This window comes from Ochotona curzoniae, unplaced genomic scaffold, assembly GCF_017591425.1.
Source record: "Ochotona curzoniae isolate NIBS_2020 unplaced genomic scaffold, NIBS_Ocur_1.0 contig_43, whole genome shotgun sequence".
In the NCBI taxonomy this organism is placed as follows: domain Eukaryota; kingdom Metazoa; phylum Chordata; class Mammalia; order Lagomorpha; family Ochotonidae; genus Ochotona; species Ochotona curzoniae.
Window position 1 is genome coordinate 6,808,203 of NW_024466218.1, and position 24,862 is coordinate 6,833,064.

A 24,862-nucleotide genomic window follows, 5' to 3' on the forward strand; every position below is an offset into this window, starting at 1 on the left:
ACTGCATACATGGAACAGGCCCAACATACTGGACATGCTTGATACAAGGTAAAAAATCCTCATTTTCCTGGCTCAGGCTAAGGTGTCCTGGGAAGTTTGTCATATGTTTCCCATCTAGATTATATTTTTTTAACATTTGATCTATAAATAAAACAATATATTACAAAATGAAAATAAATGTGATAATTAAAAAAAGAATGCACTCACACTTTTGACAATTCACCAACACAAGGATTTTAACTTCAAATGCAATTCGCTATTTTATTTTTTAGAAACATTACATATCAAACTGACAGTCAAGTACTCAAGCTACACCATGAATTTTTTTTCAAATTAAATTTTTTAAGATTAAGTTTTCAAGTATGAAGAACAGTAACAAATTGGAAGGCTGATGATCCCAGGTTTATGTGGAAATATGACCACTTTCAATAATTACTGGAATGACCTTTCAAAGCAAATGTTCACAGTAATCTGTTTGTCTATGTAAGAGACTGTGGACAGCTATAAACCTGGCATTCTCAATTCAGCAGGCAAGTAGGAAATGTAATGCTGCAACGTAGCTTATTTCTGCTAAAACTTCACTAAGTAATTCCAAAGATCCAACGTAACATGGAGAGCTCCCAGCGGTCATCCTCAGAATTAGGTAGACTTCTTTGATTTTTTCTTCTCTGCTTCTTCCTTTTCCTTCTCTATTTCAGTTACTTGTAATTCAATTTCTTTGGCACTAAACATCTGGAAAGATAAAAAAAGATTAAAAATTTCATTATATATATTTCATTATATATATTCATTACACATATTTTAATTCACAAATTCACTGTGCATTTCTATTTTCTTTATAACTTTTAATATCCCCTTTTAAATAACAGGTTTAAAAGTTACACATTTGTAACAATTACAGATAAATCCAGATTTCTGATATTTCCAACATTATTATGCCAATATAGAAAGGCAGGGGCCAATACTGTGGTGTAGAAAGCTAAGCCTCAGCCTCTGTTATAATATTCTGCACAATTTATTTTAGTTAAGCAGTATTAATTATTTTAGTAAAGGGCTGACAAAAGGCAGATGAATGATACTGTGAGACTTTCCATAAGACCAACAGACAATCAGATGGGCGAGGACAGTACTACGCCAGAAGCCTGGAGAGCCAGCAATTACATAAGACAGGCAGCTGAAAAACTGACTGCAATTGTATCTGGATTTCACAAGATCTAAAAAGATGGAAAGAATAACAGTTTTCTGTGTGGTACCAGAAGTGAATTTACCTGAGAAAGATGCCATACTTGTAAAGGGACATTGTGACCCCAGAAGGTCAGGGAGCACTGGATTACAACTGATAGGATAATATCTGTATGAAAACAACTGAGTGGATATGATTTGCACGAGAACAGCTGAGTGGACAGCATGTGAATGAGAACACTTGGTGGGACATACAAAACAAAAGAGTTCCAAGCAAGGGTATAGAAACAGTTGGTAGGCTTTGTTGATAAGCTCAATACCTCCTCCCTCATCCTGTATGACCCTCGGTGTATAAAGTCTGATGCCACTAATAAACTTCGGCTTTGACCATCAGTCGGAGTCCACACGTGTTATTATTGGCTCCGTGCACCAAGTCCATCACTGCGGGACAGCGACAACACTGAATTCACAGACTGGACTGACTCAGGAGCGTTCTTACAGAAGTATACACTAAATGGGCAGCTCTCTATGGAGATCTCAACACAGAGGGAACAATAAATTTGTAACACATACAGAAATCAGTGATCATTAGACCACAGACACCAAACAGAAGTCGCCAAGGTGTGAACTGATGCTAATGGATGTCTATTGTTACACGAACATTTACAGGATCAGCAATATTTAAAACTTCATTAGAATACTTTGTACCAGGGCCTGGTGTGGTGGCTTAGTGGCCAAAGTCCTCTCTTGAATGCACTGGGATCCCATATGGGCATCAGTGCTAATCCCAGCAGCTCCACTTCCCATCCAGCTCCCTGCTTGTGGTCTGGGAAAGCAGTGGAAGACAACCCAAAGCCTTAGGACTCTGCACCCATGTGGGAGACCGGGAGAGGCTCTGGCTCCTGGCTTCAGATCGGCACAGCTCTGGCCATTGCAGTCACTTGGGGAGTGAACCATCGGACAGAAGATCTTCCTCTCTGTCTCTCCTCCTCTCTCTATATATCTGACTTTGCAATAAAAATAAATAAATCCTTAAAAAAAAAAGAATATTTTGTGCCTTACATATTTTCCCCGTTTCGGTTAATGACTTACCTTCAAAGGTTGATTCCTTCTTATTATGGCAAGTTCAATATTTTTCCCACCAGATTGGACAACCTAATGTAAAACAAAGACAATACCAGGATTATTTTAGTAATTTTTGCAGTTAATAAACATCAATGGTTGAGGGAAAAAAACATGCTCTGTCAATATGCTATGTAAGATCACTTACTTCCAGCAAAGCTCTTATTGCCAACTTAATAGCTTCGTTATCATTTGCTATAGCATCTTCTGTGTAATTTTTTTCTAGAAATTCTCGAACAGTTTTAGCACTTCGGCCTATTGCATTTGCCTTGAAAACATAAGAGGTAATTATTAATATCATTGCAATGTAAGTAAATTAATGGTTATGAAGTAAAAATTTGGGGTTAGGAGTTTACTTCAGCATTCCTTAACAGAATTATAAAATGAAAATTTTAGATTTGAAAATGTAGCAAATTGTGCTAGCTTCAAAAGCACATAATCTAAAGTTGAACAATGTTATCAGCATGTCCCCTGCTTAAGGATGACACATAAATTTGTGAAGTGTTCCATATATATATTTAAGGATTTATTTATTTTTATTGCAAAGTCAGAATACAGAAAGGAGAAGAGACAGAGAAGAAGATCTTCCGTCTGACGATTCACTCCCCAAGTGACTGCAACGGCTGGTGCTGCTTCGATTTGAAGCCAGGAGCTCTTCCAGGTCTCCCACACGGGTGCAGGGTCCCAAGGCTTTGGGCCATCCTCGACTGCTTTCCCAGGCCACAAGCAGGGAGCTGGATGGGAAGTGGAGCTTCCGGGATTAGAACCGGCACCCATATGGGATCCCAGCACACTCAAGGCGAGGACTTTGGCTGGGCCATCGCACTGGGCCCCATATATTTCTTTAAATGTCGCAAACATTTCAACAGCTTATTTGTTTACTGTTTCAGGAATCTGTAATGATGGCACCGCTACCATTTTAAAATATACTAATGCTTAATACTGGCCAATGTTTTCTATTATTTTAATGTCTCCCAACCCCTAATAACTAGAAAAGATCTAACAGGTTGATACTCCAAAAGATGTGGAGAGGAAAAAAACAGAACAACAACAACAAAAAAAACCCAAAAAACCTTTAGCTTTGCAATATAGCACCAAAAGAAAGAAGTAAAAACACATCAATGAGAAGAGGATGTTTGTTTGCATGAATTACACGGAGCTTCATTTTCTTAGAATAAAAGTACAGTGGTCACCTCATTGTTGATTCCTTATTTCCTTTGACTTCATAAGGCAGAGGGCTTTAATTCCATCCCCCATTATTTTTACTCTTTAGAAATTTTCATCAGATGAAAAAAAGAGGCCAAAATTTCCTCAGTGCATAGCTATGGTTAGAAGTAGACGGCATGTGTTTTTCTTTTTTTTTTAAGAGTTATTTATTTGAATGTCAGAGTTATAAAGAGATAGAGAGAGATCTTTCATCCACTGGTTCACTACAAAAGTTGGAACAGGCCTGTCCTATGCCAGGAACAGAAATGCTCTGTAACTAGCTCTCCCATGTGTGTGCAGGGCCCCAAACAACTTGGCTGCTCTCTGCCACATTTCCCAGGCGCACCAGCAGGCAGCTGGATCCGAAACAGAAAAAGAGCAGCTGAGACTTGAACTGGCACCCACCTGGGATGCTATATCACACGCCCCGGAAAATGGACTAAAAAAAAAAAAGATTTGTTTATTTTTATTGAAAACGCAGCAACAGAACGACAGAACTCCCACCCTGAAAAGCCACCACAGACCTGGTGCATCCTGTGGACTCCACTGAGATCTTCAAGGAGACCGCACTGCTGCCTAATGGGCCCCTCCGTGCCCAGTGCCGTGTCCTTCCCTTCACGGGTCCCTCCGTGCCCAGTGCCGCGTCCTTCCCTTCACACAAGGCTGACCCCAGCAGCACTTCCTGCACACTGCCCAGGAACAATCATCTTTGTCACCGAACTGGTTTTGTATGGAATTTGAGCTTTATAGTCCATGTTGATCATGCTTCTTCTAAGACACACATCAAGAAAATCAAGTACAGGTGGGCACTGTGGTATTAACAAATAAAGCTGCTGCCTGAAGTGCTGGGATCCTATATGGGTATTGGTTTGAGTCCCTGCTTGCTGCTCCACTTCCTGTCCAACTTCTGCTAATGCACCTGTGAAAGCAGCAGCAAATGGCCAAAATGCCTGGGCCCCTTGCAGGCAGTCAGGAGGTGTGGAAGAAGCTTCTGGCAACTAGCTTTGGACTGGCCAAGTTCCAACTGTTATGGCCATTTGGGGAGTGAACTAGCAGATGGAAGATTTGTCTGTATCTTTCTCTCTGTAACTTGGTCTTTCAAATAAATAAATGAATAATTCTTATGAGAGAGAAAATCTTGTAAGCTGCACTGGTTTCCTGGCTGTCTGCCCTAGGTAGCGATGTGATCCTGGGCTAAAGAGTATAAAGCATTCTTTCTCATTTGAAGGCTCTGAACTTACAGAATAAATCCTGGATATGCTTGTTCAGCTTCATAAGGAAAAGAGATATGATAGCAGATAAGAAATTTTACTTATAATTACACTTATTACAAGTATTATTTATTACATTTTATTTATTTTTAATTTTGTAAGTATTTTATGTGTAATTATTATATTTTGCAGCATTTGTTATATTTAATATTAATAGTTACTATTTCCATTAGCTTTGAGATACAAAAAAGATAGAAAGTGAAGCTGGCCAGGAGTTTTTCAGCACAAATTAGATTGTTACATTAAATAGCTTTTAAAGTATTTTTTGGCTCTGAACTTTTTTTTTAAGATTTATTTTTATTGGAAAGTCAGATTTACAGAGAGAAGGAGACACAGAGAAAAAGATCTTCCAACACTGCTTTATGCCCCAAGTGGCCTCAAAGGCCGAAGCTGGACCAATCTGAAGCCAGGAGCTTCTTCCGGTCTCCCACACAGGTGCTGGGTCCCAAGTCCTTGGACCATTTTCTGCTGCCCTCCCTGGGAGGGGAGGCTGGATGGGAAGTGGAGCAGCCAGGACACTGGTGACTACATGGGATGCCAGCACCACAGGCAGAGGCTTCACCTTCTATGGCACACTGCTGGTGCCAAAAGAGAAAGTTTTAGTACAAAATTTAAATAAATGGCTAGGTTGACATCCTTACACATATAAATGCTACACTGTAAATAATAGAAAGCAGATATTTAGAAGAGTGTACAATTTTTAAAAATATATATTTATTTGAAAGTCTCTCACAGAGAGAGACAGAGAGAGAGAGAATTTTCCACCTGCTGGTTCACTCCCAGATAGCCACAAAAGCACGAGCAGCCTTATCCTGGTCTCCCATTTGGGTGGAATGGGTCCAAGGCACTTCCATCATCTTCCTCGGCTTTCTCAGGTTTATTAGCAGGCAGCTGAGTTAGAAGTAGAGTAGCCAGCACTTTGAAACTAGCAGCCTGATACAGAATGTTGGCATTGTATAGTATAGTAAACTGGCAGTTTAACCCACTGCCTCAATGCTGGCCCCTTAAGTGAAAAAAATTTGACTCTTGCAACTAACTGCTTATAAAATATTATTTAATGATAAAAAATGTAGGCTTAGTTTTTGGTTGCTTATGAAATAAAAAATACCTGGACAGCCCAAACAGCTTTTGAGTTCCCAATGAATCTGTAAGGGATTATTTCCACAGCTTCCTATTCCCAGGGGTCAAAAAATTACAGCCAGTGGGCCAGTTTCCTGTGTTTCTAAATAAAGCTTTGGTATGTGGTCACACTCATTCATTTACATATTATCTACTTCTACTTTCACATGAATATGGCAGAGTTTGGTAGTTGCAACTGACACTTTATGGTCTATGAAGCTTGAATTCTTACTATCTTAGGGCTGGTATTGTGGTGTAGCAGGTAAACCCACTGCCTGCAAACCTGGCATCCTGTATGGGAGCCAGTTTGTGTCTGTGCTGCTCTACTCCCAACCCTACTCCCTGCTAATGGGAATCAGCAGCACAAAAGGCTCAAGTGCTTGGGCCCCGTCAACCATGTGGAAGACTTGAAAGCTTCATCCATTCAGTCTTGGGCTGAGCCAAATCCAAGCCATTGCAGCCACTGGGGGAATGACTAGGCAGATGGAAACACTTTTACTCTCTTATTCTTTCAAATAAATAAATAAACCTTCACAACATTTCATCATCTGTTTCTTTAAGAAAAAAATCTGGGCACCAACAGGGTATCAACCCAGGCTACCACAGCATACTTGGTGGGTTGGGAGTGCAATCATTGCCTGGGGAGGGGACTTGGGGACAAACAGGAATAGGGGCCTCCAAGGACTTGCTCGACATATGTGGAATGACTTCTGAGGCTTCTATGGAACAAGCCACTGCATCCACAGGTAACTGAGGAAGTTGAGAAAGGGCAGATCAGAAGGGGAAATCTAGAAGGTCTACCTGGATCTGGCCAAGACCTGCACACACGACAGCCACGGCAGGGGATGTACCAGGTCAGGCTAGGTCACAGCACCCACGGGCACTGTAAGCTGTGCTTCGGGGCAAGTCTGTTTGAAGTTCTTTGGGGTTGCCCCTACTAGGCTACAGCACAGGGGTCAGGACTGAGGGCAGGCTGGGTTATGCCATAGCACCTGCTAGTGTCAGGGTTGGGGGTGGGCCATACCAGGCTGGGCAGTAGCACTGGCCAGCACTTGGGAAAACCAGGGTGCTGGAGTCATGAAAACCTACTGGAGGTCTTGCGGGATGCCTCTACTGGATTGCCAAAATCCATGAGCTGAGGCTGGGGCAGGCAGGGTTAGGCAAGGCCACAAACCTGCTAGTGCACGTGAGAGCCAGGCTAGACTGCAACATTCACTGGCAAGTGTTGGGGCTGGGGTTGGGCAGCAACCCCAATGAGAAATGGGAGCAGGCATGGTAGGGGATCTTTGGAGATGCCCCTTATAGGCTGTAGTATCCACTAGTGTATGTGAGAGCTGGGGCTGGGCTGGGCCAGTGGGAGCTGCAGCAGTTGGCAGCTTGTGCTGCGTGCTGGGTGCTGGTGCAGTTTGACAGCAAGGGATGGTGTACTTCCCACCCACCCTCCCCACCTCTGAAGACACAGAAAACAAAAACTAAAACACTTCTCTCACCCACCTTCACCTCCATGCTATTTGGAGACCCACATGAGTCTGCAACCTCCTCAGCTATGTGATCAATATTAAAATAAAAATTTTAAAAAGAAATAAAAAATAAATAATGCAAGTTTTAAAAATCACTGATCCTTGCAATTTAAACTCTTCAAAAAATTGTACTTCCAAAGTACTTTTGTTTGTACTTATTGATATTTACTGTATTCTTGTTTTTTTAACAGCTGTATATTTTTTATTTGAAAGAAAGGGCGAGAGAGTGTGCGCCTGTCTGTCAGTTCACTCCCCAAATGCCCAAAGTGGCTGGGACCGAGCAGGCCTAGGTTAGGCTGAAGTAGGAAGTTAGGAATTTCATCAGGGAACCCCCAGTGGACAGTAGACACCCAACCACTGGAGCCATCATCTGCTGCTTCCTAGGGCTCATGTCAGCAGGAAGTTGGAATCAAACATAGAGCCAGTACTTGGAAAATCCAGGCCCGGCTGGGACAAATGCTTGCCCCCCACACTATTGTGGAAAGAGATCAGGCTCCTTGGTTCCTAAGGCAAAGTTGTTTTAAAGACTCCCCATGCAGCTGAGAATCTTGAGACAAAGTAACATCTTTCCAAGGACAAAGAGCACGGTTTACATTAGTTGTCCTCAGTTATGAGCCGAAGCATCACTGTGCACAGCATCCAATCAGGTCACACATCAACCCCATGGGAGCTTGGGACAAAAGGAGTCTATGCAAATATGGCAACATTCATTCTGTTTGCTGCACATAAGTCCATTGTTTTAAATTCAAAGGGCCTTGTATCTTTGGTGGTCATCCGACAAACTTAGCAGCAGGTTAATTTTTTAGTATGTAAGCACACTAGTGTACAATCAAATTCAGAGTCAATAATTAGAAACTGGGCCTGGCGGTGTGGCCTAGCGGCTAAAGTCCTCGCCTTGAACGTGCCAGGATCCCATATGGGCGCCGGTTCTAATCCCGGCAGCTCCACTTCCCATCCAGCTCCCTGCTTGTGGCCTGGGAAAGCAGTCGAAGATGGCCCAAAGCCTTGGGACCCTGCACCCACGTGGGAGGCCCGGAAGAGGTTCCTGGATCCTGGCTTCGGATCGGCATAGCATCAGCTGTTGGCGCTCACTTGGGGAGTGAATCATCGGACGGAAGATCTTCCTCTCTGTGTCTCCTTCTCTCTGTATATCTGACTTTCCAATAAATAAATAAATCTTTTTAAAAAAATAATAATTAGAAACTAAAACTGAGAAATAAAAAAAATATTTAATTCATTTAAAAATACTAACCTCACTACTTGCTAATATCGGTTTGGTCTGCTGAAACAAAATAATGCAGATTGGGTAGCTCAGAACAGCAGAAGCTTATTCACTCAAGTTCTGGAGGTCTAAGGTCCAGGCGTTGGCCACCTTGGTTTGTCCTGAGGGCTTTCCTCCCGGCTTGCAGATGGCTGTGTTGCCAGCAGCTGCTCCCAGGACCTCCCTTCTGTGGGTGTGATTGTGCGTGTATGACAAAGACAGACAGTGTCTCTTTCTCTTCCTGTCAGCAATCAACCCAACCAGATCGGGACCCTCCCTTACGGTCTTGTAATTATTTTCCTAAAGGTCTTATCTCCAAAAAGTCACATTGGTAGTTCGGATTCCATCCTAGGAATTGTAGGATACATAGATTAGTCCATAATCTATTAGAATGAAGAATATGCTTCTATAAAAAAATCTTATAAAAAAATGTTTTCAAAAGGAATCTTCATATCTGGCTTCCAAAGTGAAGGCTTTTTTTTTTTTAAAGACTTTTAAATTTTTATTGGGAAGTCAGATTCATAGAAGGAACGAGAGACAAAGATCTTCTATCCACTGGTTCACTCCCCAAGTGGTTGCAATAACCAGAGCTGAACTGATCTGAAGCCAGGAGTCAGGAGCTTCTTCTGAGTCTCCTACATGGGTGCTGGATCTTTGACTCTTTTCCCAGGCCATAAGCAAGGAGCTGGAAGGGAAGTGGAGCAGCTGGGACTTGTACCAGTGCCCATATGGGATCCCAATACAGAGCAGGCAGGGACTTTAGCCACTAGGCCACTGTGCCAGGCCCTGTGTATGCTTTTACCATTAATTTGGAAGGTAGAGTTGTAGAGAAAGGGGAGATAAAAAGAGAAACAATTCTCTACTTTGTTGATTCACTACCTAAATGCCTGCAACAGGCAGGCGTTTCACACTCGCAGCTTCAATCTCCACGAGATTCTCTCAAGGTGAGTGCAGGCACCTAAGTATTTGGGCAATCTTCTGCTGCTTTTCTAGTCACATAAACAGGAAGCTGGATGGGAAGTGAAACAGGATTCAAAATGACAACCCATACAGGATGCTGGTGTTGTAGGTGGTATTTTAACATGCTATGTCAAAATATCAGGAAGAATATTTTCTTTATTATTTATTTTTATTTGAAATATTTTTAGAGTGAAGGAGAGATTTTCCATCTACTGTTCACTCCCCAAATGGCTGCATATGTTGGAGCTGAGCCAATCCTAAACCAGGAGTTAAGAGCTTCTTCCAGTTCTTCCACTTGAGTGCAGGGGTCCACGTCCTTGAGCCATCTTCCACTGCTTTCCCAGGTCCTAAGCAGGGTGCTGATTGGAAGTGTAGCAGCCAGACATGAACCAGTGCCCACACAGGATGCCAATGCTTCAGGGGGAGGATTTAGTCTGTTGAGCCATAGTACCAGTCCCACCATAACAAATATTTTAATGCCCTCTCAGAAAAGTGTGACCATTAGGAGGCAGTAGTTTCTAAAAAGTAAATTTCAGGGACCAGTGCCGTGGCATAGTAGGCTAATCCTCTAAGAAGAGCTTTTGTCTTGTATGCTTCACTTCCGATCCAGCTCCCTGGTTATGGCCTGTGAAAGTAGATAAGCATGGCTCAAGTCCTTGGGAGCCTGCACTCACATGGCAGACCCAGAAGAAGCTCCTGGCTCCTGGTTTCAGATCAGCTCAGCTCTGATTTGGGGAGTGAACCAGTGGATAAGAGATTTGAGTCCTCTTCTCTCTGCAACTCTTTCACATTAAAAAAAAGAAAAAACTTTAAAGTTATTGCAATGTGGAACCTACAACCTTATAAGTGAATTTTTTGTTTTCTGTAATAAGTCTCGGTTTACTCTACTGTAAAATAAACTAATAAATATTTTAATTTTTCTGGATTTAATTTCTAAGTTAAAGGGAATTGCAAAATCTATATGATTTTTAAAAAAGATTTGTTTATTTTTATTGGAAATGCAGATTTACAGAGAGAAGAGAGACAGAAAGATCCTCCATCTATTGGTTCACTCCCCAAATGATCATAATAGCCAGAACTCAGCCAATCCAAAGCTAGGAGCTAGGAGCTTCTTCCAGGTCTCCCTGCACACAGGTGCAGAGTCCAAAGGGTTCAGGCTATCTTCTGTTGCTTTCCCAGGCCACAGGCAGGAGCTGCATGGAGAGTGGAGCAGCTGGGACATGAACCAACAACCCTATGGGAGCCTGGCACCAGCACAGGGAGGATTAGCCAGTTGAGCTACTGCGCTGGGCCTGTGTTTGTTTTCAATAGATATTTCATCTTACAACAATTTTTTTTTAAGATGTGTTTATTTTTATTGGAAAGTCAGATTTACTGAGAGAAAGACAGACAAAGATCTTCCATCTGCTAATTCATTCCCTAAATGTTAACAATGGCTCGAGCTGAGGCAACCCAAAACAAGAGCCAAGAGCTTCTTCCAGGCTTTCCATTCAGGGACCTAAGGCTTTGGGCCATCCTCTGCTGCCCTCATAGGCTACAAGCAGGGAGCTGGATGGGAAGTGGAACAGCCAGCACACGAATTGGTGCCCACATGGTATGCTGGTGCTTTCAGCTGGAGGATTAGCCAGCTGAACCATTGCAATGCTCCCCCACCCAATATTTTGTAATATCATGTTTTGGTAATTTTTAAAACATTTTTTTCTTTTTCTAAAAAGATTTATTTTAATTTCATTACAAAGTGAGATATACAGAGAGGAAGATCTTCGTCCAATGGTTCACTCCCCAACTAAGCCGCAACAGCCGATGCTATGCCAATCCGAAGCCAGGAGCCTCTTCTGGGTCTCCCACGTGGGTGCAGGGTCCCAAAGCTTTGGGCCGTCCTCGACTGCCTTCCTGGGCCACAAGCAGGGAGCTGGAAGGGAAGCGGGGCTGCCGGGATAGAACCGGCGCCCATATGGGATCCCGGGCAAGCAAGGCGAGGACTTTAGCTGCTAGGCGACTTTAGCTGCTGTGCCCGGCCCTTTAAGATATTTTTTCAATGAATTTTTGCAGAGTTTTGAAATTTTGACTCATTTGATTTGTAAAATATCAGGTAATTGTGTTCATTAATTTCACCATTCATTCCATCACAAAGCTGTACTATTAGGAAACTGTCACACTCACAGTGAGAAACACACATATCAACAAAATAAACAGCATCTGTAAAAAAGGCTAATACCAGGTTTATTCAAGGAAGTAAATGAATACCTTGACCCAGGAAACAGCCCCAAAGATTTTCAATGAATCCTGGGGAAACGTATCAGTGTGGTCCAAACTCTGGTCATAATTTACCTCTTACAACAGTGAGGATATCTGGGGGCTTTGGGTAAAAGGGCAAATTTCACACTTATTAGCGATTAGAATGTGACTGGCTGAAAACACCTTCAGAGATGGGAAGGATATTGTCTCCAAAGAAATGCTGTTGAAAACAGGTTTCTGACTAATTTAAGGAGGGTCCTTTACAGGAATGGATAAGGAATGTGCGGATAAAGGACAAGGTTGCTCTATGGGTAGGACAAAACAGAACTTTTGTGCACATCGGGCAAGTCAAAATGACCACCTGGATAAGATTAATAGCTCTGGTGACTCCTCAGAGAGAGCTCACCACACATTTCTTTTGAACACTTTGCAAGATTTGTGAGTGCAATTTGTTCTCCCATGTTTCCTAAAATTCTCCCTTTCCTTGAAAACTTGAGTTTCATCACTGGTAACACATACAGCCAGTTGTTTCCTGAGAGTGGTAAGCTCAGCATGTCCATCATTGGGAATATGTCCTGCCAAATCTCCAAGTCTGAATAACCAGTTATTCATGATTTTATTAAGTAAAAATGAAGTCACACTACACAACAGGGTATTTTAGTTTGCAATTTAATCACAAGTTTGCTTTTCCTCAAAATAATCCTCTATACTTACAGCACACATAGGGCCTTATGATTTTAATTTCACTATTGTTAAAAATGTGTGTGCTTGAATCAAGGTTTAATAATAAATTTCAGTTTCATCAGACATAATTTATATAAAAATTAAATTTATGTTAACTTACTAAAAGAGCTGTAAAGAATGGATGCTATTTAGGGTTAATCCACCAACAATCTAATCGGCTTTGAATTTTATGTTATTAGTGCACATGTCCACACAGTGAAAAGGGAAATCCTGTCTTATCATGTAATGGTTTAAATACCTGTCCTTGGAAACTCAAGCAGTAGTGCCCAAATCTTAGGTTAATGGTACTGAGAAGGTGCACATTTATTTCAATTCTGGTGTTTAGGGGCAGGATCTTTTGGGTTAGTGCTGCTGTGGCTGAATTCTCGGGACTTTACAAGAAGGGACAGCTCACAGACAGCTCTGCCTTACCTCAGGAAGCTGCCAGTCTGAAAGCTACTACCAGACAAAGCCTCTGCACTTTGCATCTCCAGAACCAGGAGCCCAAATAAGTCTTTTTTCATCATAAAGCAGCCTGCCTCAGTTACTTCATTATTGTAATGAAACCAAATACAGTACTATAGTGAAAAAAGTTATTTTTCTCATGAAGCTTTTTATTTTTCATAAAAAAATCCACTGTGGATCCTGCTCACGGCCATTTGGAACATCACCTATGACTTCAGTTACTTGCGGGAAATAAGATGAGAAAAACAGTGATTTTGGCCAATCACATGATTACAGTGCTAAAACTGGCAACACTGTTCCAAGTCAGATTCTGTACAGAAGATCAAAGGCTTTGGGCCGTCCTCTACTGCTTTCTCAGGCCATAAGCAGGGAGCAGGATGAGAAGTGGAAGAGCCACGACACAAACCGGCACCTACATGGGATCCTGGCTCATAGAAGGTAAAGACTTCAGCCACTAGGCTACCATGCCACTAGGCTACTTTAGCCAGTAGGCTACTGCAACATTTACTGCAGCCTGAAGAATGTCATCATGGAGGAATGTGAAAAAGACCACAAACATGGAAAGCAAAGGCACTTTTGCTTGTAACATCCTGGAAAATAAGCAGTACTGCTGAAGATTGTGATTGGGGTAAGCAAGTGGGGTGTGTGTGTGTGTGTGTGTGTGTGTGTGTGTGTTTTAATTCACACAGCCCCGCTTCCCATCCAGCTCCCTGCTTATGGCCTGGAAAAGCAGTTAAAGACAGCCCAAAGCTTTGGGAGACTGCACCTGAGGAGGAGGCCCAGAAGAGGCTCCTGGCTTCAGATTGGCTCAGCTCTGGACATTGAGGCTGCTTGGGGAGTAAATCATTGAATGGAGGATCTTCCTCTCTGTCTCTCCTCCTCTCTGTATAACTACCTTTCCAATAATTAAGTAAGTAAGTAAATAAACTAATATTCTTCTTAAGAAAAAAGATGGACTCCCCAATGAAGCTGTTAAATGCATCTTGACAACAGGATGCTGGATTCTCTGCTATTGTCTGTAACTGCAATGTCAGGATACATTTAAATAGCAGAATGATGGACTTGTGACTATTTATGAAGGACTATATTATAATAAATGGTAAATCAGCGTGGGGGAGAAGACTTACAGAGGGGAAGAGGGGAAGCCTCAGAGCTTATGAAACTACCATAAAATAATAAGACAAATAAATACTAAAACAAGAGTGTACAATTTCAATTAGGTGAAAAAATTCTGGAGATTTGTACAGCATAGTGACTATAGGTAATAAAACAAAAATTTATGCTTGAAAATTGCCTAAAGAGATTTTAAATGTTTTCATCACACATATGTGAGGCAAAAAGATATGTCAATTGGCATAATTTATTCATCCTGCAATGCATACATATATCAAAACACCACATTACCACATTTTCTGTCACAAGTATGTACAATTATTCATTTGCCTTTAAAATATCACAATAATATTTGCATAATGTGAAGACATAAAGGAAAAAAACAGTCTGTTTTCTTACTGCATTTGACCTAGCGGCTGTCGGGAGCTTTGTGACCACTTGCCAATGACTGTCAGCTTGTCATGAAAGAGGCAACAGTTTGGCTGGAAGAGAACTGACTCTGGATATGATCTTCCCTTACCTGTGTCAAATGCTTCTGACAGTCCTCTCTGCCACGAACTCAACTAACTGCTTTCTGTATCATCATGGTATCTCCAGAACATTGCTCCTGAGCAGGGACTTGCCCATGAGGGAACAGGGGGGTGGGCGTACGCCCACAGGAGTCAATGGAGCTACTGTTATATAAAAGGGTCAGGAAAGAGGTCCTTAGGGTTTTTTTCTGGGATTCATTCTTGTATTCCCACATAGACAAAGTTTTATAACTAGGTAAGGTGCACATGATCACAAACGGTCCAGGAACCTCAGAAACAAAATCTGTGTCACAAATCAAGTAAAGAAACCTAGCAAACCTAGTGTTCATATCAGATCTTCTAGTCTCATTTCTCATTCCTATCTAGAGGAAGAGATATAGAGAGAAAGCTCTTCGATCCACTGGTTCACTCCCCAAGTGGCCACAACTGCCAGAGCTGATCTGATCTGAAATTAGGAGCCAGGAGGTTCTTCTGGGTCTCCCATGTGGGTGCAGGGTCCCAAGGCTTTGGGCAGTCCTCGATTGCTTTCCTAGGCCACAGCAGGGAGCTGGATGGGAAGCAGGGCCGCTGGAATTAGATCTGGCACTCGTATGGGATCCTGGCACATGCAAGGAGAGGACTTCAGCCACTATGCTATCATGCCAGGCCTCTTTCCTGTAGTTGCTAAGACAATAACCTTGCATTGAACAGTGTCAGTGCCTGAACTGTGTTCTCAGCAGACAACTGCACTGTTCACCCAGGCTATCTGGTATGACAGAACGTTTTTAAAAATGACAAAACAAGATCCAGAGAATAACAAAATGTTTTGTGACCTTCACAAGTTGAAGAACAGGTATCAGAATTTAGTCATTGACTCTAAGACAGGTATCACAATACAGTGGAAAGAACACTGGATTAGCATACAGAGGATCCTAACTTTCAATCCCAGTATTGCTACTTATATTAATTACAGGGTGTGGGTTTAGGAAAAAAATCACGTTAACTCTGAATTTAAGTTACCAAATGCAAAATAAAAAGTTCTCAAACGTTTTTGCTACAAATTTAGAAAAAAAAAATCTGCACAATACTTTCTCCAACCAAAATCTCCTAAGAAATTATAATATGTAAAAACGTTCAATGATGGGGCTGGTGCTGTTGCATAGTCAGTGAAGCCTCCACCTGTGGTGCTGGCATTCCACAAAGGCACTGGTCCATGCTTCAGATGCTCCACTTCTAGTACAGCTTCCTGTAATAGCCTGGGCAAGTAGCGGAGGATGTCCCATCCCATGTGGGAGACCTGAAAGAAGTTCCTGGCTCCTGGCTTCAGAATGGCTAAGCTCTGGCTGTTGCAGCCATTTGGGGAATGAACCTATGAATGGGAAATCTACTTCTCTGTCTCTCCTTTGTCTGTAATTCTGCCTTTCAAACAAAAGTAAAACAGTTCTTAAGAAAAGAGTTAAATGATGGAGAGAGGGCTATGTGTTTACACACCATCACATTCCTGCCTACCATGGGACCTGAAGACACCGGAGCAGAGCATAGTTTCAGATGAAGATAATCAAAGAAATCCCTACTAATTTAAAAATTCTATAATTTTCCAAGGTAAAGCATTTCTGCATGTGTTTGGAAAACAACCAAATTTTTAAAATTATGTAAACTTGCAAATTGTGTTATACTGAAATGAAAGGTAATGATACTTGTAAATATACTGATAAAGACTTCAAAATACTGAGCATAATAACTTCTCTCATTACAGGACACAGATTTGATAAGTCAAATCTAGTTGAGTCATCCATTAGTATCTACGGAGAATTAATCCATGGAGGGTTGATTCCAGAGACTTCTTCTGCATCCCCTAATAGCAAAACCTGCAGATGCTCAAGTGTCTTATATAAAATGGCATATTATTTACATAAAATCTAAGCCCATGCTCCTATGCACTTTAAATCATTCGTATGTTACTCATAATAACAAATACAATGTGAATGCTCTGTATTTTTCTAAACCATTAATATTAAGTGAATAATGACCAGAAAACAGCTTGTACATATTCAGTAAAGATGCTGAAAGCAGCATTTTCAGTCTGCAGTTGCTTGAATCCACAGATGTGGAAACTATAGACAGATATGGAGGGCTGACTATTCCCACGAAGGATTTTTAATTGGTAGAAAAATAATCTGGGGTTTGCAGCTATTCCCTCTAAGCACCAAACAGATCACCTAAATAGACTAAAAAGCGAAGTGCAGCTGACACACATATTCTGGTTTTATTTACTGGCCTACTTAACCAGTAATAAAACACAGTCTCCTGGGCCCGGCGCGGTGGCGCAGTGGTTAAGGTCCTCGCCTTGCACGCCCGGGATCCCATATGGGCGCCGGTTCTAATCCCGGCAGTCCCGCTTCCCTTCCAGCTCCCTGCTTGTGGCCTGGGAAAGCAGTCGAGGACGGCCCAAAGCTTTGGGACCCTGCACCCACGTGGGAGACCCGGAAGAGGCTCCTGGCTTCGGATCGGCATAGCATCGGCCCGCTGCGCTCACTTGGGGAGTGAATCATCGGATGGAAGATCTTCCTCTCTGTCTCTCCTCTCTGTATATCCGCCTTTCCAATGAAAAAATAATAAAAATAAATCTTAAAAAAAAAAAAAAAACACAGTCTCCTTAGTAAAGTTAGCTTAAATCAGTCTTTACCTAGATATGAACACCACGGCAACATTTCTCCTGTAATTTATCTGTATCTTTGCAATAGTAAAATATAGAATATTTAAAGCTTGAATATCTACAGATTTAGTGAAGAAAAAATCACTTCTATTAATTTCTATTGTATGACTCAGGGTAACAGGTGGGCCTGGTAGGGGATCTATGGGTACCTTCCTGCTAGACTGCAGCTGCCACCAGTGTGTACAAGAGCAGGACTAGGGGTAGGGTGGCCCAAGCTAAGCAAGGCTGCAGTACCTGCTGGCATGCATAAGGCTGGGGATGGGGCAGGTCTGGTAGAGGTTCTTCAGGGTCACCCCAACTAGGCCACAGAATCCACCAATGAGAGTGAGAGTTGGACATAGCAGTGGGAGAGACTGGGCTAGGCTGTAGCACCTGCCAGCATGTACAAAAGCCAGGGCTGTGGATGACCCAGAAAAGGGTTAACTGGAGTCACCCTGACTAGGCCTCATTACTTACTGGTGCATGCAAGAGCTGAATGTGGGGGCAGGGACTAATCAGGGTGCTATACCCATCAGTATGTGCATTGCTGGTGCAGTGGATAGGCTGAACCTAACCCTGTACCAACTAGGGCACGAAACAGTCAGGTTTGGGGACCTCCCTGTCAATGCTTCTTATGAGGCTCCCCAACTGGACTGCTGTGCTCAAACCCTGACCTCAGGAGAAACCACAAAGACATGTGTTCCCTCCCTGAATGGGTTGCAGGACTGGGCCACCTTGGTTTCTGACTCATGTGCAATATACTCAGATATACTCAAAAGACAAGATAGGCAGCTCATTTAAGGCAAGACAGGATTTAAAGTACCTCATCAAAAGATGTAAAGCAGGACCGGCTGAACAACACTCCTGGCCAGGCTTTATAGCAAACATCTACTCCTGTGGACACACTGAGGTAGACATAACCAACCAACAGACCTTACAGAGAATTTCTTACCTCTTGTGCAATGAAGTTGACAACTTTTTAGAACAATCTAGATCACTCAAGAACATTCTTCCCTATATTGGCACCTCCAAGGTGACATCAAACAACTGTCTCCATCCTGAGTGCTAATGTGATTTGACAGCAAGGAGTGCTGCACTTCTCCTGGCCACCCCAACTCCCCAACACAGGACAAAAGACTGGAGCATTTATCTCACCCACCTTCCCCCCAATTGAGGTGGGCCCTCTCCACCCTAGTTGGATGCCCACATGGGTCTGCAATCCCTTTACCTATGTAATCAGTATTAAAATGATAACAATAGAAAAAGGAAAAAATACTGATACAAAAAATATTTATATTTCAGTGGAAGTCAGGACTGAAAACAGAACCAACCCAGCGATCGCAACCACCAGCTGATTGGGGCGATGGACTGTGCCGGGCCCTGTACTTGCTAGGACATACAAGAATCTGGTCTGAGAACACTTCAGACAAAGTTTCTTTGGAGATCTCCCCATCAAAATGCTGGACTCAGAACCCTAACCAAGAAAAGAGAGAAGACAGAACAGGTCAACCAACCAACTCAGCTATATGTTGGCAGCGAAATACTGGGCAAACGGAGACTCTATGATGAACTAAGTCAATCAGTGAATTCTTCAAAGACATCATAGTGCTTAGAGTGGCAAGATTGGCAGCGATTCATAACTGTTGAAATATCAAAACAACTGGAGCAAGAACCTCGAAGCATACCCTACATCCGGGACCTGGGGAGGGTGGGAAATTGGGTGGGCCTTCTCCCTTAATACCCCCCTTAAACATGAAGGAAACAATATGGACATAAAAATAAAAATAAAAATAAAAATAAAAAAAGAAGGCAGAGATCCAGTGATGATCTATCGTGGAGTATTAAAGGAGACAGAGGTCAAACAGGATCCACATTTAGCCAAATGACACAAGAGAATGTCCACTTCAGACAAGATTCATCCTTCAAAGCTGAGTTTTTAGCGTTGTGATTGCCACTTGCATCATCTGTGATTCCAATATTAGCCTGTACTAGAATGTGTAATTTTGATATTCTAAAAATGCTACAGTAGACACATGTGTAAATAATAACCATGCAATACCAAACAAACAAACAAAAATATTTGTAATATAGTCTTACACACAAAAATTCACATGTGGAAACTGCCACCAGTTTCTCTAAGCTCTAGACTTTTGTACTGGATTAAAGTGCCACCAATAAACAGTAGCTGGGTCCTAAAAGGAGAGTAACAATTTATTCAGAAATCAAACTGTATTTCAGGAATTCTGTGAAGATCGTTGCTAAAGTGCAAAGATGAAACATCCTATATGGGTGCATCCTGTAGGGATTCCAGTTGCTCCATTTTCCAACCAACGCCCTGCTTATTCCGTGGGATAGCAGTGGAGGACGGCCTAAGTCCTTGCAATCCTACACCGTTCAGAGAGACCCAGCGCAAGCTCCTGGTCTTGGATTGGCTAGGCTCTAGCCTTTGTGGCCATTGGGGAGGAACCAGTGGATGGAAGATCTTTCTGTCTCTCCTTTTCTCCATAAACCTGCCTTTCCAACAAAAATAAGTCTTTTTTTTTTTTAACTCACTAATTTGCAAGAATGAACAATGAATAGGAACTCGACACAGTATTTCTCTAATTTGGCCATTTATAGATGCTTAAGTTTGTCACACTGTTTCAAAAGATAGACGAACCTGTGGTTAACATATTGTTAATCAATACCATGTCAATTAATGCCATAAAGTTGTAAATGATTGTTGATGTTATGTCGGGGCTTCTAATTGATTGGGATGATACTTTGCCAGCTTTACCTTCAGACCAGAGATGGTCTCCCCAAGAAATCGTTGAACCCACTAGGATAATAAGATGCTGGACTTTATGCTTGGTAAATACTTCCACTGAAAGAACCTCAGCTGAATTCGAACTGTGGTAATGCAGCAAGGTGGAGAAATCCACCATGGGGAGAGGGTTCGGGGAGGGGTGGGAGAAGCCCAGTGCCTTTAACATTGTGTCACATAATGCAATAAAATTAATTTAAAAAAATAATAAATAAAGCAAGATGTTTATTTATCTAAAACTGTCATCATTTCTGGCTAGCTAAGTGGGTATGTTTTTGAAGTTTGTGATACTGTCTATATTTTACTGCAATATAATTTTGTCATGTCCCTGAAAGCAACAGGCATTTTCAGTGAATACTTACTCAGCTTCTGAAATGAATTAGTATAATCATGACCCACCTTCCAAGCATGGTAAGTACCAGAAGGATCTGTCTGATATAATCTTGGAATGCCATCATCATCAAAGCCTACAATTAAGGCAGAAATACCAAAAGGTCTTCGTCCATTACTCTGGGTATATTTCTGAAAAATAAAAGGTATTTTTAGGATAACACTGTTATGTATCAGATTAAAAATTCTAATAACAAAGCACCTCCTGATTCTGACTTTCTGATTTGTACTCTTTCCTGATTCTTACTCTTCCCATTTTCAGATCAGTTTAAGGCTTAACTCAATCCAAAGTGAAATTTTAAAGCACAGTACACAGTTTATAAAGGTAAAATCTCAAGTTTGCTATGTGTAGTTTAACACTAGCCTCTTGTTTCCATGCTAACAGTATTGCAAGCTCTTCAACACAGCAGGAGTTGTGTGTTTTAGCCACAACTTTCTGGTTCTCAGGAAAGCTGATTTTCAAGTGATGTGTTTGTAAACATTTCATCTATTTCCGTTGAAGACACTAAAGTTATTTTCTTTTTTTTTAAAAAGATTTATTTTTATTATTTTCTTATTGGAAAGGCAGATATACAGAGAGGAGAGACAGAGAGGAAGATCTTCCGTCCCATGATTCACTCCCCAAGTGAGCACAACGGCCGATACTATGCCGATCCGAAGCCAGGAGACTCTTCCAGGTCTCCCATGCGGGTGCAGGGACCCAAAGCTTTGGGCTGTCCTCGACTGCTTTCCCGGGCCACAAGCAGGGAGCTGGAAGGGAAGAGGGGCTGCTGGGATTAGAACTGGTGCCCATATGGGAGCCTGGGCGTGCAAGGTGAGGACCTTAACCACTTGCGCCACCGCGCCGGGCCCGACACTAAAGTTATTTTCAAGTATTCTGACTCAATCTTATTATTACAGGTATAATCTGTTCACTGTGTATCAATTTACCTCTACTTCAAACTGCAATATTATATTTTTCAGTTCCAAGGCAAGAAAATCTTTATTTCTCTTGGAGGAATAAAAAGGCTGCTTTTTTCTCAAAGACAGTGGGGCATTGGACACCAGTTTTAATTTTTTTTTATTTTAATGTCAGGAAACTTGGTGAAGTCAAGCTCCAAATGCTGGCGTTAACACTGAGACCAGTATTCCTCACAGGTGTGCAGAGGCATTCCTGACAAGAAGCTTACGACTAAATTCATAGGCAACTTCACATTACTGAGAATCTATGCCTGCATGGAACTTGTGGACCACGGGCAGCTTTGTACTAAATTTGTGCCTTATCAAGGTGTCATATTTATATTCTTATTTTATAGTTATTTCTATAAGTCACTTCAATGACCGAAAGGAAATAATTGTCTATGAATATAAATCAACTCCTGAAGAACAGAATTTGAATTCTTTTGTACTGCCTAACATTTCCAATTCAAGCCTAGGCATGAAGAACATCTTTATAGTATTCATAGTAGAGAAACTTCTTTATTTGCCGAGTCAATCATTTTTTAGTGAAAAGGTAATACATACATAATGGCAAACCAATCTGAAAGTACACAAGGCATACATGAGATGCACGCATTCCACGCCCAGAGCTCCAGGCCCCCCAAAAGCAACAGCATGAGTTAGAGACCCATGACCGTGCTCACATAAATATTCTCTTCACGCACAGCTGTGCTATTCTAGAAGAAAATCTAAATGCCACACGTGGGAACCTTACATAAACAGTGTTCTATCCCCACTTCTTCCTGGTACATGCTTTTTTAAAAACTGGGAAAAATCAAAGCAAATTAAATAGAAAAAATAGATTAATATGTTAGACTTTCTTCTAATATGAATTAACAAAGTTAAGTCCCAAATAGGGAAATTTTTATATTTTGTGTTATTATAATGATCATTCTACAAATAAGAAGACTTAAGTAAATGTAAGCTACATAAATTCCCCCAAAGTACTAAGTAGCAAGACTGAATTCAAAGCCCCACATTTTGGCTCTTGCAGCATACTCTAACTACTCATGTGACTTTACACTAGCAGAAATGAAATAAGAGCAAACGAATGTGAAAAAAAATTGTCTTACTGCTAATCATAAAGCACAAATTAAAACAACTATTGCAATACAATTTTACAATTGCTTAAAAAAATAAAAGAAAAACAGAAAACCATATTGATGATTCTTCAGGGATACATTTACACATTCTAGTTGCACAATAAAAATTGGTACAATCTTTCCAGAAAGCAATTTAGCCACATATAAAAGGGTATCAGAGTCAATTACAATCTCTATCCTAGTAATCCCAAAAACAAAAAAGTGGTGACTAACACAGAGTGATGTTATGGTAGTGGGGTGGGAGAAAGAAATGAAAAGAAATGGAAAACAATGTAACTAAACCATCAAAAAAAGGAAGTACAAAAATATTAAATGAGAACAGTAAGAATAACTGCAGGGACTGACTGCAGGGACTATGTTGCCATATATAAATATAACATCAGTAAAAATAATACTTGTGTCCAACATGACTATACTTGATGGTAAGCCACACATCTCCCCATGGATTCAGAAGAAATCACAGGGAGCCTGACCAGCTGTACTTAGCTGTAGATGAAACGGTACTGGCCATTACTATGAAAAGTCTTACATAATTGTTGTTTTTAAAATTAACACCTTCATAAGCATAAAACCCCCCTTGAAAAATCAGACTTATCACTCTTTTAAAATTACTATTGACAACTCAAGCCCATTCTGAAATAAGAGCATGAATATTCAGTGTGAGGAAGAATAGGAACTTAATAAAATAAGTAGTTGGGGTGCTTTCTGTGATATGATCTATTATAATGCAAAAAGAGAAAATTTGAAGAAATACGTGAAAACATGTTAAAAAAAAAAACTTACTTGCTTTAAAGTTGCTATGAAGCGAGTTATGTATTCCACAGTGACTGGGTCCTCAACCGTGAGCTTATGGCTCTGGCACTCCACGCGAGCTCTGTTTATCACTACTCTAGCATCAGCAGTCAGTCCTAGCAAAACAGTACAAATTTTACAGTATGCTTTACACTGTCAAAAGGTTTTAGCTGCCAATTCTCCAATATATGCCCATTATAAAGGGCTTGTATAATTAAGTATTGGTTGTCACATGGTCTGATTTCCTTTAAGACTTAATTAGACGATCCTTATTCAGTTTATAATGATGGCTTTAAAAAGTAGTAGTTGAACCAGTAATAATAAACTACATTGCTTGGTAAGAAAGCAAGAGTATCATTTTATTATCAAATATGTATCTGTAGATTTTAACTGAGAGACCACTGCAGGAATGAGAGATCTGGTTGGAGCAGGAGTGTAGATCTCTAGCTGGTGCTCCCATGTGGGTGGCTGTGGCTCTGCTTTCTCAGATGCGTTAACAGTGAGATTTATTGAAGATATGGAGTAGTTGGGACTTAAACCTACTGCCCATGTGGGATGCTGGTGAGGCAGGTGGTGGCTTAACCTTCTGAGCTGAAATGGGGGGGGTCTCAAAAATTCCTTCTTGAGGATGGTGTTTGGCACAGTGGTTGGGTGGTCACTTCAGACACCAGTGTCCCATATCAGAATCCGTGGGTTTTAGTGCTGGCTCTGCTTCTAATCCAGTTTTCTGCTACTCTGTACTCTGGGAGGCAGCAGTAAGGATTTAAGTAGCTAGGTCCATGCCACCATGTGAGAGATGTGGCTGGAATTCCAGGCTCCAGATTTTGATCTGGCCAGTCTAGGTTGTTGTTGATATTTGCAGAATTGAGCTGGCAAATGGAGCATCTCTTTGTGCCAACTGAATGAAGGAATGAATAAATAGTTTTTATAAGAAATAAGTCAGGGTCTAATGAGAAATACCTTTATCCTTCCTATTCCAGCTCCCTCAATGACCTAAGTCTTTTTTTTTTTTAAAGATTTATTTTTATTATTTTTTTTATTGGAAAGGCAGATATACAGAGAGGAGAGACAGAGAGGAAGATCTTCCGTCCAATGATTCACTCCCCAAGTGAGCGCAACGGCGATGCAATGCCAATCCGAAGCCAGGAGCCTCTTCCGGGTCTCCCACACGGGTGCAGGGTCCCAAAGCTTTGGGCTGTCCTCGACTGCTTTCCCGGGCCACAAGCAGGGAGCTGGAAGGGAAGTGGGGCTGCCGGGATAGAACCCGCGCCCATATGGGATCCTGGGCGTGCAAGGCGAGGACCTTAACCACTGTGCCACCGCGCCAGGCCCTCAATGACCTAAGTCTTTACCTTTTGAAGTCCACACCATCTCCAAGCATCACCACACTAAAGGCCAAGATTCTAATGCAT

At 41.5% G+C, this 24,862-nt stretch overlaps 1 protein-coding gene and 1 pseudogene across 4 annotated transcripts in view; one reads left to right on the forward strand and one right to left on the reverse strand.

Annotated features, from left to right (window-relative positions):
- Positions 1 to 240: 240 nt before the first annotated feature.
- Positions 241 to 24,862, reverse strand: part of PSMA8 (proteasome 20S subunit alpha 8) — a 31,068-nt gene continuing 6,446 nt past the window's right edge. For 2 of the 4 annotated variants that reach the window (XM_040984696.1, XM_040984698.1), the window contains 5 exons: positions 23,442 to 23,566; positions 20,587 to 20,709; positions 2,453 to 2,572; positions 2,275 to 2,337; positions 241 to 732 (listed from right to left, as the gene is read on the reverse strand). In XM_040984696.1, coding sequence (XP_040840630.1) covers positions 640 to 732; positions 2,275 to 2,337; positions 2,453 to 2,572; positions 20,587 to 20,709; positions 23,442 to 23,566 — 524 coding nt within the window. In that variant the 3' untranslated portion in view covers positions 241 to 639. Of the gene's footprint in view, positions 733 to 2,274; positions 2,338 to 2,452; positions 2,573 to 20,586; positions 20,710 to 23,441; positions 23,597 to 24,862 lie in introns of all 4 variants that reach the window. The other 2 variants (XM_040984695.1, XM_040984697.1) reach the window with 2 other exon arrangements.
- Positions 2,721 to 2,820, forward strand: LOC121159791 (annotated as a pseudogene).